This window comes from Crinia signifera, chromosome 7 (genome assembly GCF_055691185.1).
Source record: "Crinia signifera chromosome 7, ASM5569118v1, whole genome shotgun sequence".
NCBI lineage: Eukaryota > Metazoa > Chordata > Amphibia > Anura > Myobatrachidae > Crinia > Crinia signifera.
Genome location: NC_139223.1, coordinates 188,601,160 through 188,616,559, shown reverse-complemented (window position 1 = coordinate 188,616,559; position 15,400 = coordinate 188,601,160). Strand labels below are relative to the sequence as shown.

Below are 15,400 nucleotides of genomic sequence, written 5' to 3'. Positions count from 1 at the left end.
GAGTGTTAATAATACCCCTTTCACATTCGCACACCCGGGTCATACCCGAGAATGTGTTCCCGGATGCTTCCCGGGACACTACTCAGGAATGTACTCTTTCATACTGGCCACCCGACCTGGAATGAAGTCGGTGGGTGGCGTCATGTGAAGGCTTGGCGGGAGCGGTGCTGGGAGGTGTCAGCACCTCCCAGCGGCGCATTTTCACTGCAGTGAATGGGATCTGGGTCACACTGACCCAGAATACCTGTTCACACTGACCGCATCCCGTGTCGATTCTGGGTTCTACCCAGGTCTTGAGATCCCGGAATGCTGAACACGTCCAAGACCCTTTCACACTGAGCTAAATCCCGGGTTGATGCGCGTTCATGTGCAAAAACCCGGGATATTTTTGCAAGTGTGAAAGGGGTATAAATGTTAGTGTTAAGAACAGGGTTGCCTACCTGACCCTCTCCTTCAGGGAGGAAACGCTCTGTTCCTGAACATCCCTGCTAATGTATGATTGCCATCACCAGTGATGAAACCCCTTTCATATCAATTACATAGCCCCCACAGGTGCTGGCAATCATACATTACAGGGAAGTCCAGGAATAGGGCATTTTTTCCCTGAAGGAGAGGGTCAGGTAGGCAACCCTGACCCAAGATGTTCTGCCTACAGTATGCTGGTGCCGTTCCACCTGGGACAGCACAGCAGATGTTCTGGTCCTGGGTACTAGGGATGTCTGATACAAGTATAATATGTATTTATTGTTTGTTGTATTCACCACTAGGGGAACTATTGGAGCTCCAACGTCAATGAGATTCATGGAGTAGTAATGGATCAAGATGGAAAGGTTGTGCACCGGCTCTTCGGGAAGTGGCATGAGGCATTGTACTGTGGGGATGCTCCTGCGGCTAGATGTATATGGAGGCCAGGTACACATGGAGAAATAACAGCCTCTCACAGACTTTCCAGTGTTCAGCTAACAATGTCATTATTAGTCATTTGGATAGAGTAGAATTATAGTATATGAAGTTGTGTGTGTGTGTTTATATCAGTATATAGTATTGTCGACATGGACACCGAAATGTACCACCACGTCCCCTCGCATGGCTCGCTGTGCTCTCCATCTTTTGGGCACACTATTTTATTCCCCCATCACGCCCTAGAGGATGGTAGAGCATGAAATACCACCTGTCGGCACATGTCATGTCGACATGGACACACGAAACGTACCACCGCGTCCCCTCGAATGACTCGCTGTGCTCGCTATGCTTCGGGCACACACTACTTTTTTCTCCCACCATGCCCTAGTGGATGGTAGGGCATGAAATACCGCCTGTCGGCACATGTCGGCTCAAAAACAGTAAAAAAAACCCATGTCAACCATTTGACTGTCGACCTTACCCATGTTGACCCTGTCGACCTAATGACCCTGTTGACCTGACCCATGTCGACCTACCAGCATGTCGACCTACCTGCATGTCGACCTAGTGGTGTTAATCTAATGCTTGTCGACCTACTTGGTGATGACCCAATGACCGTATCCCGTCTATGTAATCGGGATGCGGTCATCTATTAGAATGAACTTAGGTCTACAGTCATTAGGTCGACCCCACTAGGTCGACTGGCAGGAAGGTAGACCTGACTTAAGGTCGACATGGGCCAAGGTCGACATGACTTAAGGTCAAATTTGCATAAAGGTCGACATGAGGAAGGTCGACTGGTCATAAGGTCGACATGGGTTTTTCACTGTTTTTTGAGCCGACATGTGCCGACAGGCGGTATTTCATGCCCTACCATCCACTAGGGCGTGGTGGGAGAATAAAATAGTGTGCCGAGCGCAGCGAGCACCGTGCCCGAAGCATCGCGAGCGAATCGAGCGATGCGAGGGTCCGATTCTCATTGCCAACTGTGTCCATGTCGACTGTGTCGACATTCGGATAAAAAAACAGTGAAAAACCCATGTCGACCTTATGACCAGTCGACCTTCCTCATGTCGACCTTTATGCAAATTCCACCTTAAGTCATGTCGACCTTGGCCCATGTCGACCTTAAGTCAGGTCGACCTTCCTGCTAGTCGACCTAGTGGGGTCGACCTAATGACTGTAGACCTAAGTTCATTCTGACAGATGTCCCGATTCCATGTAATCAATGAATACAGTACAGTATGTCATGTGTCTTTTTCTAATTTCCCCAATAATTCTATTACAGGTTCCATGCCAATTAACTATGAACTCTATTACGGCTTCACAAGATTTGCCATTGAACTTAATGAGTTGGATCCGGTGCTGAAAGATTTCCTTCCAATAACAGATGCGAGATTCCGGCCAGATCAGAGGCAATTATTTTCAGTGTGATGTTTCAGTGTGACACTGCTTGTTATTGAGCATTACAGTATTACAGGTGGAATGCTGACACCATCAGCATAAAACAAAAATGAATCCTATCCCATACAATAAGTGAAGCTGAAAATGAATACAATCCTCACCAGGGATTATACTAGATGTTCAGCGATGTCCCCGCTGCAAACAAATCTGTCCTCTTGAAATGTCTCTTTGTAAGCCGAGTATAGCCTCAGCACCCATAATACAGATGTGTCCTCAGAAGTCATTGCTGCAGCCACCCCAAACAGCTCCCCATACAGCAACCTGATGCAGCTGCAATGCACCAATATACTGAGCTGATTAGTTTCATGTGTGGCACTTGTATTTTTGTGTGTGAAGGAGGCTGGGGAGGCTGCTTGGTAATAGTGCTTACCTTGTAGAAGGTTACAGATCGGTGGCACTGCTGAGATCATGTAACTCACACTGCTGATCTGTCTAATTGTGTGGAGCCCATTACTCAGCCATAAATCTCTAGTGTGTGGCAGCACAATCTCTTTGTAGTCTATAGTTAATCTATCTTTTGGCACGCCAAGTCGTGTAAGAATCTTCTTCGTGTAAGAATCTTTTTTTCTGAAAATGCATCTAATGGGGCATACACACGGCAATTACAGCCCCATTTCTAAGTGATATACAAGCTCCCGTCTGCTGTTAGCGACATCCCCTGTTGGCTGTGCAGTAGGACCAATGGGGGTTGTCGCTAGCTTATAACATGCTGCAGAATGTACAATCATGATGCATTATAGATCAAATAATATTGGTTATTAACTTCAATGGGGATTCACATTAATCACACCATTGGTGATTAATGTCAATGGTATAAAACAATCTGCAAAGTAACCATCAATGGATTCACTCACTGGATTCACTCACCCCTGCTTTACTATTCAGTAGTCTGCGAGCCAATCAGACCCTCGGCTATATGTCCAAGCAACATGTAGTGAAAAAAGTAAAACATCAGATGGTTCTGCTCCATCAATGGTGGGAAACCATCTTTTTCTGCCCCATTGATGGGTAGAGACCATCAATGGTTTTGAAATCATCGTAGCGCTGGTCGTGTCCATCACAATATAAAAACTGGTGGCTTTACCAGAACTTTGTGATGTAGAAACGTGTAGAATATTTAAAGTTGGAGTTTACGGGACCTCTATTGTGATCCTCTTGGTTGGAGGTTACAGGTCGTGTGATTTATCCTGTGTTATGTGACACAGGTCATAGCCAGGGAACGCTTCTTACATCCTCTTCTCAGTAACAAGAGAATATGAAGTGAGCTAGTCAGGTATTAAGTATTGTTTAGTCCGGTAATTCTGTGTTCTTTCTTCTCCAGGTTTCTGGAAGAAGGGAACGTTGAAGCTGCTGCTACAGAGAAGCAAAGAATAGAAGAAATTCAGAGAAATAGAAAAAAATACTTGGATGATAACCATATAGAATATATGCCAAAATACTTCCGGTGAGTTAATCAGTTGAGGATAAAGTGAAATTCTGCCTTGCGAATTAACGTGTTCGCTGTGCGTATTAATGTGTACGGCTACACATCTATTCGCAGCCGAGCGAATATGTCCAAAACCGTAACAGGGTCACAATCAAATTTATTTTTACACTGGGCACAAGTCATCACAGGCTCACAGTAGACAGAAACTTACTAGGCAATACTATGGAAAAGTATATCCAGTCTGGAACTGACATCATATCCCCCCCACCCCCCCTAAAATGCTCAGGCCTAGCGGTTTCCTTGAATTTAATCCCAGGATTCTCTATGGTTGTGTTTTTCTTAACACTACCACTACAAGGTCGGTATCCACCCCCAGACACCTACTTCCTGTCAGTCACCTAGCAACCGGCGTGCAAACAGAAATATAGCAGGATTTCATCATAGCCTCATGCATGTGTACTGCGAACCATACGCATGCGCCATGGGAAATTCTCATCCGTGCGATCAGGTTTGAATCGGGCCCAATGTTGGAATGCCAGCAACACAGCTAAATTGCTGTTATTTTTCCCCGATATTGTGGATTCTAGTTTGCTGAACCAAAAGGGTGCGTAATATGCACTTAGTATGTATGCACACTGTATCCCTCACACATTCCCAGGGGGGTGATCATGTAAATAGCTTCTGCTGTCACCCAAATAGTTTAGGCCAGGCATGGCCAAACTATGGTCCTCCAGCTGTTGTGAAACTACACATCCCAGCATGCCTTGCCATAGCCTTAGCATTCCCTTATAGCAAAACGGTAGCAAGGCATGATGGGACTCGTAGTTTCACAACAGCTGGAGGGCCATAGTTTAGGTGAACGTCCCATTCCTGGGATTCGGTATGAAATCCCGACAGGGTCAAAATCCCGACAAGGTCAAAATCCCGACAAGGTCAAAATCCCCACATTTAAAATCCCGACAAGGTCAAAATACCGACATATATAGAATGTACAGGTGAAAAAGTCAACATGACTTTCGGTCGACAGGTCGCAAGGTCGACATGGGTTTTTTCACTGTTTTTTTGTTACCCGAATGTCGACACAGTCGACATGGACACAGTTGGAATTAAACCGCAGCCCCTTGCAAGGCTCGCTTCGCTCGCGATACTTCGGGCACGGTGCCTCGCTGCGCTCGGCACCCTATTTTATTCTCCCACCACGCCCTAGTGGATGGTAGGGCATGAAATACCGCCTGTCGGCACATGGCGGGTCAAAAAACAGTGAAAAAACCCATGTCGACCCCGCGACCTGTCGACCAAAAGTCATGTTGACTGTTTCACCTGTACATTCTATATGTCGGGATTTTGTCCTTGTCGGGATTTTGTCCTTGTCGGGATTTTGTCCTTGTCGGGATTTTGTCCTTGTCGGGATTTTGTCATTGTCGGGATTTTGTCATTGTCTGTATTTTGACCGTCGGGATTTTGACTGCATCCCCATTACTGAGCTAATGTTTCTCTCCTTGCTGCATTACAGGAAGGTGACGGATGTCCACAACAAGGAGACTTGGATTTCCAATGACACCTACTGGGAGCTGCGCAAGGACCCTGGTTTTAGCAAAGCTGAATTACCTGTTCTATGGTGATGTTCGGCTATAGATTTGTTAAAACCGATCATTCTATCTATAGGTCAAAAACTATGCACAATTCCATTTCATATTGCTGGAGAATTATTTTTGTGTGATGCACAAGACCATGCCGTTTGATTTTATATCCCATTTTTAAAAGACATTTGCTGACACGACCTGTAGTACCTTATAGAATTTACTGACAATACTTTGCGGCATTTCAACGGTTGTTTTTGGCCAGCTCTGTTCCCTACATATCAGTTCGGCATAGTGAGGAACAGCAACACTGTGCTCCCCTTGACCCGCTTTATATAATAGAAGTGATCTGTGACGCTGCATTCAGAAAGGTGCGCTGCTGCTGTGCTCGTGCAGTCACGGTATGAGGACCTTGGTGGCGAATATCTGAGTGTGGTATAGATGATCTACATGAAATAGGTCAAAAGGACGACACCAATTGGTCAACATACTTTGACTCACTTTTTAAAAACAAAAATAAGGCCAAATATTTTATGTCTGATATTTGTACCCTGACACACTTGCTGTGCTTGCCACGCCTCGGCCAAGGCGGCTCGCTTTGCTACCTCCGCGCTTGCCACAGGCTACTATTTCCAGTTGTAGTGGTTAATAAATCAAGAAAATGTTGGGAAAACATGTACCCCCCCCCCACCCCATCAAAAATGTGTCGACATTTGAGTGTCGATCATTGTCATGTAGACTGTTTGAACCTGTCGCAATTTTGTACCAGTCAACCTTAAGCACTGTCGACCTTTTGTACCTGTTGAACACATGCATTTCAACCATATGGTGTTGACTTGCAAAAAAAAAAATATATACAAAATCATGCACTTGGGTCTCAAAAATCCAAAGACTAAATATAGTATAAATGGCACTATAAGGGTAACTACTGTCTTAGCAGCTTATGCCAGCTTACAGATGGGGAAGGCCTCTTCCTGGCTGGCGAATTGCCAGAACGTCGGGGACCCGGGGGAGCAGCTGGAAGCGCCGTCGGAAGGGGACGCGCGCGCCTCTCGTGCGCGCGCGTCCCCTTCTCGCAATTGATATGGCAGCTGGCGTCGCCATCGCCATCCCCTGCCAAGATGGGACCTGCCCCATCTGTATGGCTGTAGACCACCATTGCTGGAGAACCACGGGCTGCCTAATGTTGCATTATAGTCTCCTCTGTTGTATGTTGGGGAATGAGTTACATGATTCTGTCTCTTCTGCTTCTCTGTTATCAGGAAATAATACCCTAGGGCAGTGGTTCCCAAACTTTTTTGAATTACGGCGCCCTAGAGCATCAAAATATTTTCAAGGCACCCCTAGGCCAAATGCTTCTTATCGAGAAATTCAGAAAAAAAATATTAAATTAAGTGCATTGTGTTTATAGGTCACAGTTATCTGGTGAGGGACAGGATTTGCTTCTGTTTGTCTACATGTATTATGATTGGCAGCCACCAGCACTGGTTTTGCCTGGTACATTGGCCATAAATAATATGAATTGATCCTGGTCCAAGGCACCCCTGCAAGCACACAGTTTGGGAACCACTGCCCTAGGGGTATATAGGGTAACTATGTCAAGAGTCTTTTAGTTGTCTTCTGTATGGGTATGGTTCAATATTAAGGTCAACAGTCAAGAGACCCACTATTGGGTCTAGGTCGACATGGTAAAAATGTGGATACAATCAATATGTAGACATCGAAAATGTCGCCATGAAAAAGGTTGACATGAGTTTTTCACAGTTTTTGGTGTCTATGTTGACATAGGTCGACATGGACACCGTATAACTACCGCGTCCCCTCGTTTCGGGCACATTATTATAATCTTACTCTGTCTACTTGGATGGCAAAGTATGATGAAAAATAACTTGTCGACCTATTGCTTGTGTCGACCTTTTGACAATGTCGACGTTTTATGATTTATGACCTGTCCACCAACAGTGGTCAACCTATTGACTGCCAACATTAATAGCGTTGACCTGCCGACCATGTCCCTGCTGTATATGATCTGCTGGGTTTTGCTGATTTGCACTTTGGGCCTGATTCTGGTTCACTTGCAAAATCAATTCTTACTGTAATGGACCCAGCAAGGGTTATGCCGACCAGGTGGGGTGGAGTGGTGGCGTGTCAGGCGGGGGAGGAGGCAGCACTAAGGCGATGCTACTGACTCCTCCATAGAAGTGAACGGCACCTGGGTCGCTCGACCCGGGTTACCGGTTCACACTGCCCAGCAACCCTGGTGCGACCTGGGTAAAACCCTTCTTTTAACCAAGGTCGGAATGCCAGGTTGCTGGACCTGGATTTTTCTTTTTGGCACTTTGACACTGCACAGTGACCCGGGTCGGACCAGGGTTATTTGTCTGGTGTGAAAGGGGTATAACATGTATAGTCACTGGACCCCTATCTTGTGATTGCATAAATATATATAATATATATATTAATATGCCCCTCAGTCTTGTTCTGTTTTGCAGTCACAGAACTCCTCTGTGGCGTCTAATACCCATATGATTGGCTTTAGGGGTGTATTATCCCATTATTACAAGTTGTTCATCTGCAGTTCCCATGATTCTGTGTCAGTCATGGTAGTTGTATATGGACAACAGTAGGAGAGCAGACTGGCTACATCTCAGACAGATGCTTTGCAGAATGTTTCTGGATCAATACCGCCCTCTAGTGGTTAATTGTATAAGTTTGAAATTACTGGCATGGTGCTATAAAGACAAAACAGCTTTATGGATGTTTGAGTATGGGTCATTGAGTTGACCTATATTAGGTCGACATGCATTGGGTTGAATACAGAAGGTCAACACATCAAATAGGTCAACATGGCTAAAATTGACAGGGTTTGAAGGTCGACACAAGCATTAGGTCAACACCTGGCTAGGTCGACAGTCAACAGATCAACATGAGTTTTTCACTTTTTTTGGCCCAAATGTCGAAATGGTCAACATGGACACAGTCAAAGTGTACCGCATCCCCTCGTGGTTTGGACACGTTGCCTTGCTACGCTCGGCACACTATTTTAATCTCCCACAATGTCATAGTGGATGGTAGAGCATGAAATACCGCCTCGGCACATGTCGGCTCAAAAAACATGAAAAATCATGTCAACCTTTTGACTGTCGACTTAGCCATTGTCAACCTAATGCATGTCGACCTTAATAGTGTCATCCTAACAACCGTATCCCGGATATTCTTGATCTACACGCCTTGTTTCATTGGTCTACGGATGATAGGTCGTCAGTTTCTAGATATACCGTCAAGAGGTTGACACCAAAATGTCAACATGCACTAGTTCAGCAAAGGGTCAACAGCAGCCAAAGGTCAATATGGCAATGGTCGACACATGAAAATGTCAACATGGTTTTTTTTCATGTATTTTTTTTCTTACATTTTTGTGTACTTTTTCATACATTAACAACCACGTAGACTACATTTGGGGGCGGTGGACTGTGTTGAGCGCAGCGGTAGGGAATCACCATGCCCGAAGCAAAGTGAGCCATGCAAGGGAACGCACTACACTAATTGGAAGTCCGCGTGCTCAGGTGTCGACATACAAACAAAAATGTGAAAAACTCATGTCGACCTTTTCCTGTTTGGACCTTTTGTCAATGCCGACATTGGGTATGATAACATATTGAGTGTCTATCTAGATACTGGCGACTAGCATGGCAAATCCCGGGATTGGGATCCAAAATTTACGGGATTTAAATCCCGGGATTGGGGTATCAAATCCCAGGATTTCAGGATTAGACTGCGCATGGGCATTCTAATGCCGGGCAACATCTGAGCACCCGGTTGTTCCCGACCTGGGCGTGCGGCACAGCATGATGGTCAGAGGTCACGCTGCACAGGTCGCGCAACTGCCGCCCCCGCTTCTGGCATCACCATCATCCCCACACTCGGCCATCCACATGCTTTTTGCAGTGCTCTGCTCCCGGCTGCACCACCCTCCACATCATATGTAAGTAAATGTGCGGCGTGGATGCTTTCTTTTGAGAGGGGAGCGTGGTTATTTTGTTAACTTGGGAGGCAGATCCTGGGAATCTAATCCCAGGATTGAATATTTTTTAATCCCCAGATTAAAAAAATGCCTTGGGATTGGCATCCTTACTGTCGACCCTTTAACCCGGAACCGTGTCATTAAGTCTATCCATTCAGTAATACCCCTTTTACACCGCCTCAAAACGCTGGGTCTTCGGCATGTCAGAGGCGGTGTAAATGTGTCACGCCGTGTCCCTTTACACGGGACCTCTACCCAGGTCCTGACCTGGGTAGAACACGGCTAGGACCTGGGTAGAGGGCGGTGTAAATGGGTACGCCGGATCGGATGACCTGGCTCCCATTTACATCAATGGGGGACGTACAACCTCCGGACCGCAGCGTCCGATGGTTGGATGGGGGGGGGGGGGCACACACAGCCCCCGTTGTTGTCTGCTATACTCCTCAGACAGCAGTGGCGGCAGCGGAGGAGGTGAATGGATGCCTGTGTGCGGCATCCATTCACCTCCCGGACGACGGCTGGGGGGGTGCACGGGGGGGCCCCAGCACGGTGATCGGTGTATCCGGCGGGGATCACCGCGGTCCCGGCGCTTGGAGATGATGTCATCTTCAAGCACCGCCTCCGTCTACACCGCGGGTGGGCACCGCAGTGTAAATGGAGTAAATCCCGGATCCGACCCGGCTTGGATCCTTCTTCGAAATGGTGGGTCGGATCCGGGATTTTTGGTGTAAAAGGGGTATGAGATACACGCAGCTCCGAACACTTAGTACTTCTATACAGAATGTTTAACAGTACAAACTCTCCCAGCATAAGAAGACATAACAATGGAGAGCTCTCCAGTTACCAAATGGCCCGCGTTCTATGGTTTTATTTGTGCTTTAATCCGTATGACCGACACTGTCTGTTCCTTCAGGCTGAGCCTGATGACCTCTACGTTACAGACCGACATTTACAATGACAGAGAATGACAATATGTAAATAGCTCCTGCATGTCTGTCGTACCTGAGCCGCCTGCCGATGAATGTTGCTGGAGCCCTTACTATGAAGGCTTGCCTTGTTTTATTCTGTCCATGAAGACACATCAGGTAACGCAACGTCAGAGTTTACTGAAGGGAATTTTCTATCTGATCTCTTGCCAAGTGCGAATGTAAACTTGATGCTTTTTGCAGACATTTCTCTTTACATCAACCTGCTGCTAATAGAAGCTTGTTCTAATAAACTTATATGTGCACTGTTTCATTTACCCTGTCCAGCGTCTTCATTTACATAAACAGACATCGGGGAGGTGTTTTGATGGGGTGACTCCTCCACCGATTTACCCAAGTATGATTGTATGTATACAGATGGGGCAGGTCCCATCTTGGCAGGGGATGGCGCTGGCGACGCCAGCCGCCATCCCCCGCCAGTGCCATATCGATGACGAGAAGGGGACTACGCGCGCACGAGAGGTGCGTGCGTCCCCTTCCAACGGCGTTTCCGTCACTTCCCCCGGGTCACCGCCGGCTTGTCGACGGTCACCCGGGGTCCCCGCCGCCTGCCCGCACCCCCCCTAACCCTGTCCGTCTCCCTGAGGCGGAGACGGTCAGGGTTTCCGTCGCCCCGTCAACGGAGACTAAGACGCGCGTGCGTCTCAGTCTGATGGAGGGCGAGGCTGCTGGCAGGGACGTTCTGGCTAGGGATGGGACATCGAAAGAAAACATCGATCAAATGATGTTTTTCAACATTGGTTGCAAAACATCATTTAGACCTAAACATTGGTACTGTGAACCTGATGTTAACCGATGTTTCGATATTTTTTAAATAAACTGGTTACCAAAGCATATAATACACTAATAAGCTTCTGAAATGATAAATAATCCCTCTATTAAGTTTATCTTGTTGGAGGCTTACAGTTATACACACACAGTGGATATATGATTCATGTTTTGTGGTAAATCAAATTTGTTACTGAAGGAAAAAAAACATGAAGCATTAACTATCAAACCTTTATTGCAACAACTCACAATCTGCTATTTTTACCTAGATTTTTAACTGTAGCAACAGGCTAATAACTTATGTTAATCATAGAAAATAACAAAAAAACTGTACACACAGTGCAACATAGAACATACTACATAGAACAATCACATAGTACATTGAAAAAAACTCTTTGAAGCAAAATAGGACTCTACTATTGAGGTACATAAATTATGGGCCTCACAATACAGGTGGATAAATCAAAATAAAAACTGGGAGGGGAATAACAGAAATTGGGGAAGGGGAGACTCCAGTCCAGCATACTTTCAAACTGGCCCCCAAATTTTCCCAAAAGCTGCAGAGCCAGCCATCATAGCAACCAGTGACTCACTAACAGCACCAGTTGCATTGAGGCAGGGGTGGGGCTGTCCTGTGTGCTGCTGCTGAATGGCTGGCCAGACTGTCTTTCACTGTCAGCTACCAACCACAGCAGCAGCACACAACCACACACACACATATGAAAGCCCAGCCAGCAGTGATACTGTCATGTTTGTTCATGTTTTTTTTATCAGTCTCTTAAGTTTTTAATGAATATAAATCAAGGAGAGATTGAGCTGGCTGCAAACACAAAAGAAAAAACATTGGAAGATTGAGAAAAACATCGGGGGGAGAAATCTTGCGATGGTGATGAAACATTGGATCCTTAACATTGCAGGGTTAAACATCGAACATTGGAACCATAAATCCGATGTTACCGATGAAACATCATATGATTACCCATCCCTAGTTCTGGCGATCCGCCAGCCAGGATGTAGCCTGCCCCATCTGTATGTATGCAAATACACAGCTTAAGTGAGCGTTCAACGAGTCAGTAGGGCCTGGCTTTGTGGCACGCCCTGTATACCATCCACGGGTGTGCCAACGGGAGGGCAGGTGGCGGAGCAGAGCGGCTGGAAGCTACAGTATGTCAATTACGGTACAATACAGAGCTCCTATAGATAGTTGCTTGTGTTAACCTTTTGTCACCGCCGATCTTGGGCATATAACGTTTTGGTCTCGACTTAGACATTATCGACCTAATATACCACACCCCTAGCTTACTGGAATGCAGCTTCTCCCAACCTGATTGCACGACAGGATCACAAGAACAGCGGCCATATTGGCTGCACTTCCCTGGGGGCGGAGAGGTGAGCCGGGAATAAGGTTAGTGTGTATTGTATTATCTTGTAATGCCTAAAGACGGGGAATAAAGACCCCAAAACTTGCAAAGCACTAACGTTGTGGAGATCTGATTATTTGCTGATCCTAAAGGTGCAAACACACACATGCCTACGTATATCAAGGCATTTTTTAAGCGACTTTGCTTAGCTTGGCAAAGTCCCTACATCGTGTGTGTGTGGTGGCTATAGCGACAGCAATGCGCGTCACTGTCGCTAGCCGAGATGGATGGTCAGTGACCATCAATCTCACTGGTCGCTAGTGTTCTCCACCGGCGCTGTCACTGGTGCTGTCCGTTCTCTCAGCACACAGCGCTGCCGCAGAGGCCGACCTAGCATAGCTAGGAAGCACTACACACATTGTTCCGTGCGCATGCGTGTTCTTTCCATAATCGGCAGGGATGCATACAGGTATCAACCAAGCCCAATGTCCTGCTAAAGAGACCCTAATGATGGGAAATTGGTTTGAGAGCAGCCTAATTTGGGGTGCAAGATCCTTTGGAAGCCATCCTGGGCTCAGTCCATCAGATCAAGGCTACGGTTTTGTGCTACTTAGTATTTGGTTACATACAAACTTCAGTGCTACAAACCAAAACGTTCTGAGTTTTGTTAGAAAGATCGAAACATATGTAGTTATGTGATGAAAAAACCCCAAAATTCATTCAAATAAGATAGTAATATTGGGGCAGATGTATTAAGCCTTAACAAGAGATAAATGCCAGGGTGATAAGGAGAGATAAACGTCTAGCCAATCACCTGCTAACTGCCATGTTACAGGCTGTGTTTGAAAAAAAGTCAGTAAGGAGCTGATTGGCTGGACGTGTATCTCTTCTTATCACCCTGGCATTTATCTCTTGTTAAGGCTTAATACATCTGCCCCAAAGTTCCATATTTGGCTGTGTTTTCTGCATTAGAGGTCATGGAATCAGAGTCAGCTTTATTGGCCAGGTATACTTGCGTTTACTAGGTTTGCTGTGCAGCAGCCAGGTGGGTAACAGGTAAACAGTATAAACAATAAACAATATAAACAGGTGGGGGAACATGTACAGTCATACAGAGAGTTATTCCGAGGGGACAGCGTGTTAGATTATGTGCAAAGGGTTATGGCGCGACTAGACAGTGAGGTGTTCACGAGTTCATGTGTCAGTAGGCGAACCGCTTGAGGTAAGAAACTTTTTAGGCTTCTGGTGGGAATAGCCCTGTAGTGTCTGCCTGATGGCAGCAGGTTAAACAAGCCATGGCCAGGATGTAGTTGGTCCTTGACTATCTTGGTTGCCCGCTTTTCTGCTCTGGACAGGTACAGGTTTTGGACAGAGGGAAGGTCCGTCCCGATTATCTTCTCCGCAGTTCTGACTACTTTTTGGAGTCTGCATTTGTCTCTCTCTCTCGCTGGCGGAGTAAATAAAGGTATAATACAGGCACAAACAGTTCTAATAGTGGCAGCTTCGTCCTGACTTCTAAATTCTGGGACACAAGATTTGATATAAAAAGCTGCAGCTATTTTATCAGAGAAATGTCCGTTCTTCTCCTCAGAGATTTGGTTACATGTTACATTAAATCACAGGTACGGAAACTCACGCACACGAAAACGCATCATAATACTCCTATAGGCAAAAGTATTCGGATTTTAGAGTGTTTCTGGGAGAATTTGTGCCCATTTGTTCTGTAGAGCATTTATGAGTTCAGGCACTGATGGTGGACAGGAAGGCCTGCCTCAATCTCCATTCCAGTTCATCCTAGAGGTGCTTGATGGGGTTGAGGCTGGGACTTCCACATCGAAATCATCCATTGTTGGAAGCATAACAATGTCCAAAGTGTCTTGGTATGCTGAAACATTAAGATTGCCCTTCAACGGAGTTGCTGTTGTTCCTAAACGCTTCCATGGTCTAATAATATTACTGTACACATCTGTATCGCTGGGTAAATGGTTGCTAAGCGACCATATCGCCCGTGTGTTTTGTGTGTTGTGGGCGATAAATCGCTGGGAGCGCGACTTTGGTGACAATGCCGTCAGACTTCTTCATGCTGTGTAATAAAAAGAGATGACGCAGGTGAGGTGGGCATGTATACAATACACGGGCACCCATATGTACATTATGAGGGAAAGACGCTGGTAAAATGTTTACCTCTAGGTTATTATCTTATGTGATATGAAATCCCCAGGGCCGTTAGATTGCTACCCTAACAGCCTTGCTTCAATTGCCACTCGTGTGATCCTCACGTCGGGTAAATTCCTGTCGGGACCCCGTCCGGCACCCATAGATGGTGACGTGGATAGTAAATCAAGCACAAGTTGAAAAAACATAAACAGTCACCCAAAACGTGTCCAGCGTGTCACTGATCATTGCTGGGAGCCGGGCAGTGGGGAACGAGAGGACAGAAAGCCACTGCAGCACAGCCTCTCTCCCCAGCTCAGCAAATGCTGCTCAGTGCCAAGTGCTGAGCTGGGGAGAGAGACTGCTGCAGCCTGTCCTCTCTCTCCTTGTTTATTTATTTTTTCACTGGTGGATCTAGCAAATCTATAGACACTGATTGGTTGCTACTTTAGGGGTGATTCGGACCCACTCCATGCGGGCCAAATTTGCTCCGATGTTAGGATTTTGGCCATGTGCAAACCCCCAGAGCGAATGCCTTCAGCTCGTTTCACACTCACCGGGGCTTTCGCTCCAGGATGGGAGGGCGGATGCAGGGGACCACCCAGCATTTCACGGGGTGGGCGGCTGACGTCCCATGAATTGAGCGGCCACCCTGCAATCGTCCATCTCCGGACGCAATAAAAAAAAATTTATTAGCGAAGGGGGAAAAAATTTCTCTACTGTGCGGCCGCATG

The 15,400-nt window shown here is 46.4% G+C and overlaps 1 protein-coding gene across 3 annotated transcripts in view; it reads left to right on the top strand.

The window, feature by feature from the left end:
• Positions 1 to 10,636, top strand: part of OSBPL6 (oxysterol binding protein like 6) — a 174,595-nt gene extending 163,959 nt beyond the window's left edge. For all 3 annotated transcript variants that reach the window (XM_083154716.1, XM_083154715.1, XM_083154717.1), the window contains 4 exons: positions 768 to 912; positions 2,192 to 2,318; positions 3,689 to 3,811; positions 5,307 to 10,636. In XM_083154716.1, coding sequence (XP_083010842.1) covers positions 768 to 912; positions 2,192 to 2,318; positions 3,689 to 3,811; positions 5,307 to 5,415 — 504 coding nt within the window. In that variant the 3' untranslated portion in view covers positions 5,416 to 10,636. The remainder of the gene's footprint in view (positions 1 to 767; positions 913 to 2,191; positions 2,319 to 3,688; positions 3,812 to 5,306) is intronic.
• The last annotated feature ends 4,764 nt before the right edge of the window (positions 10,637 to 15,400 follow it).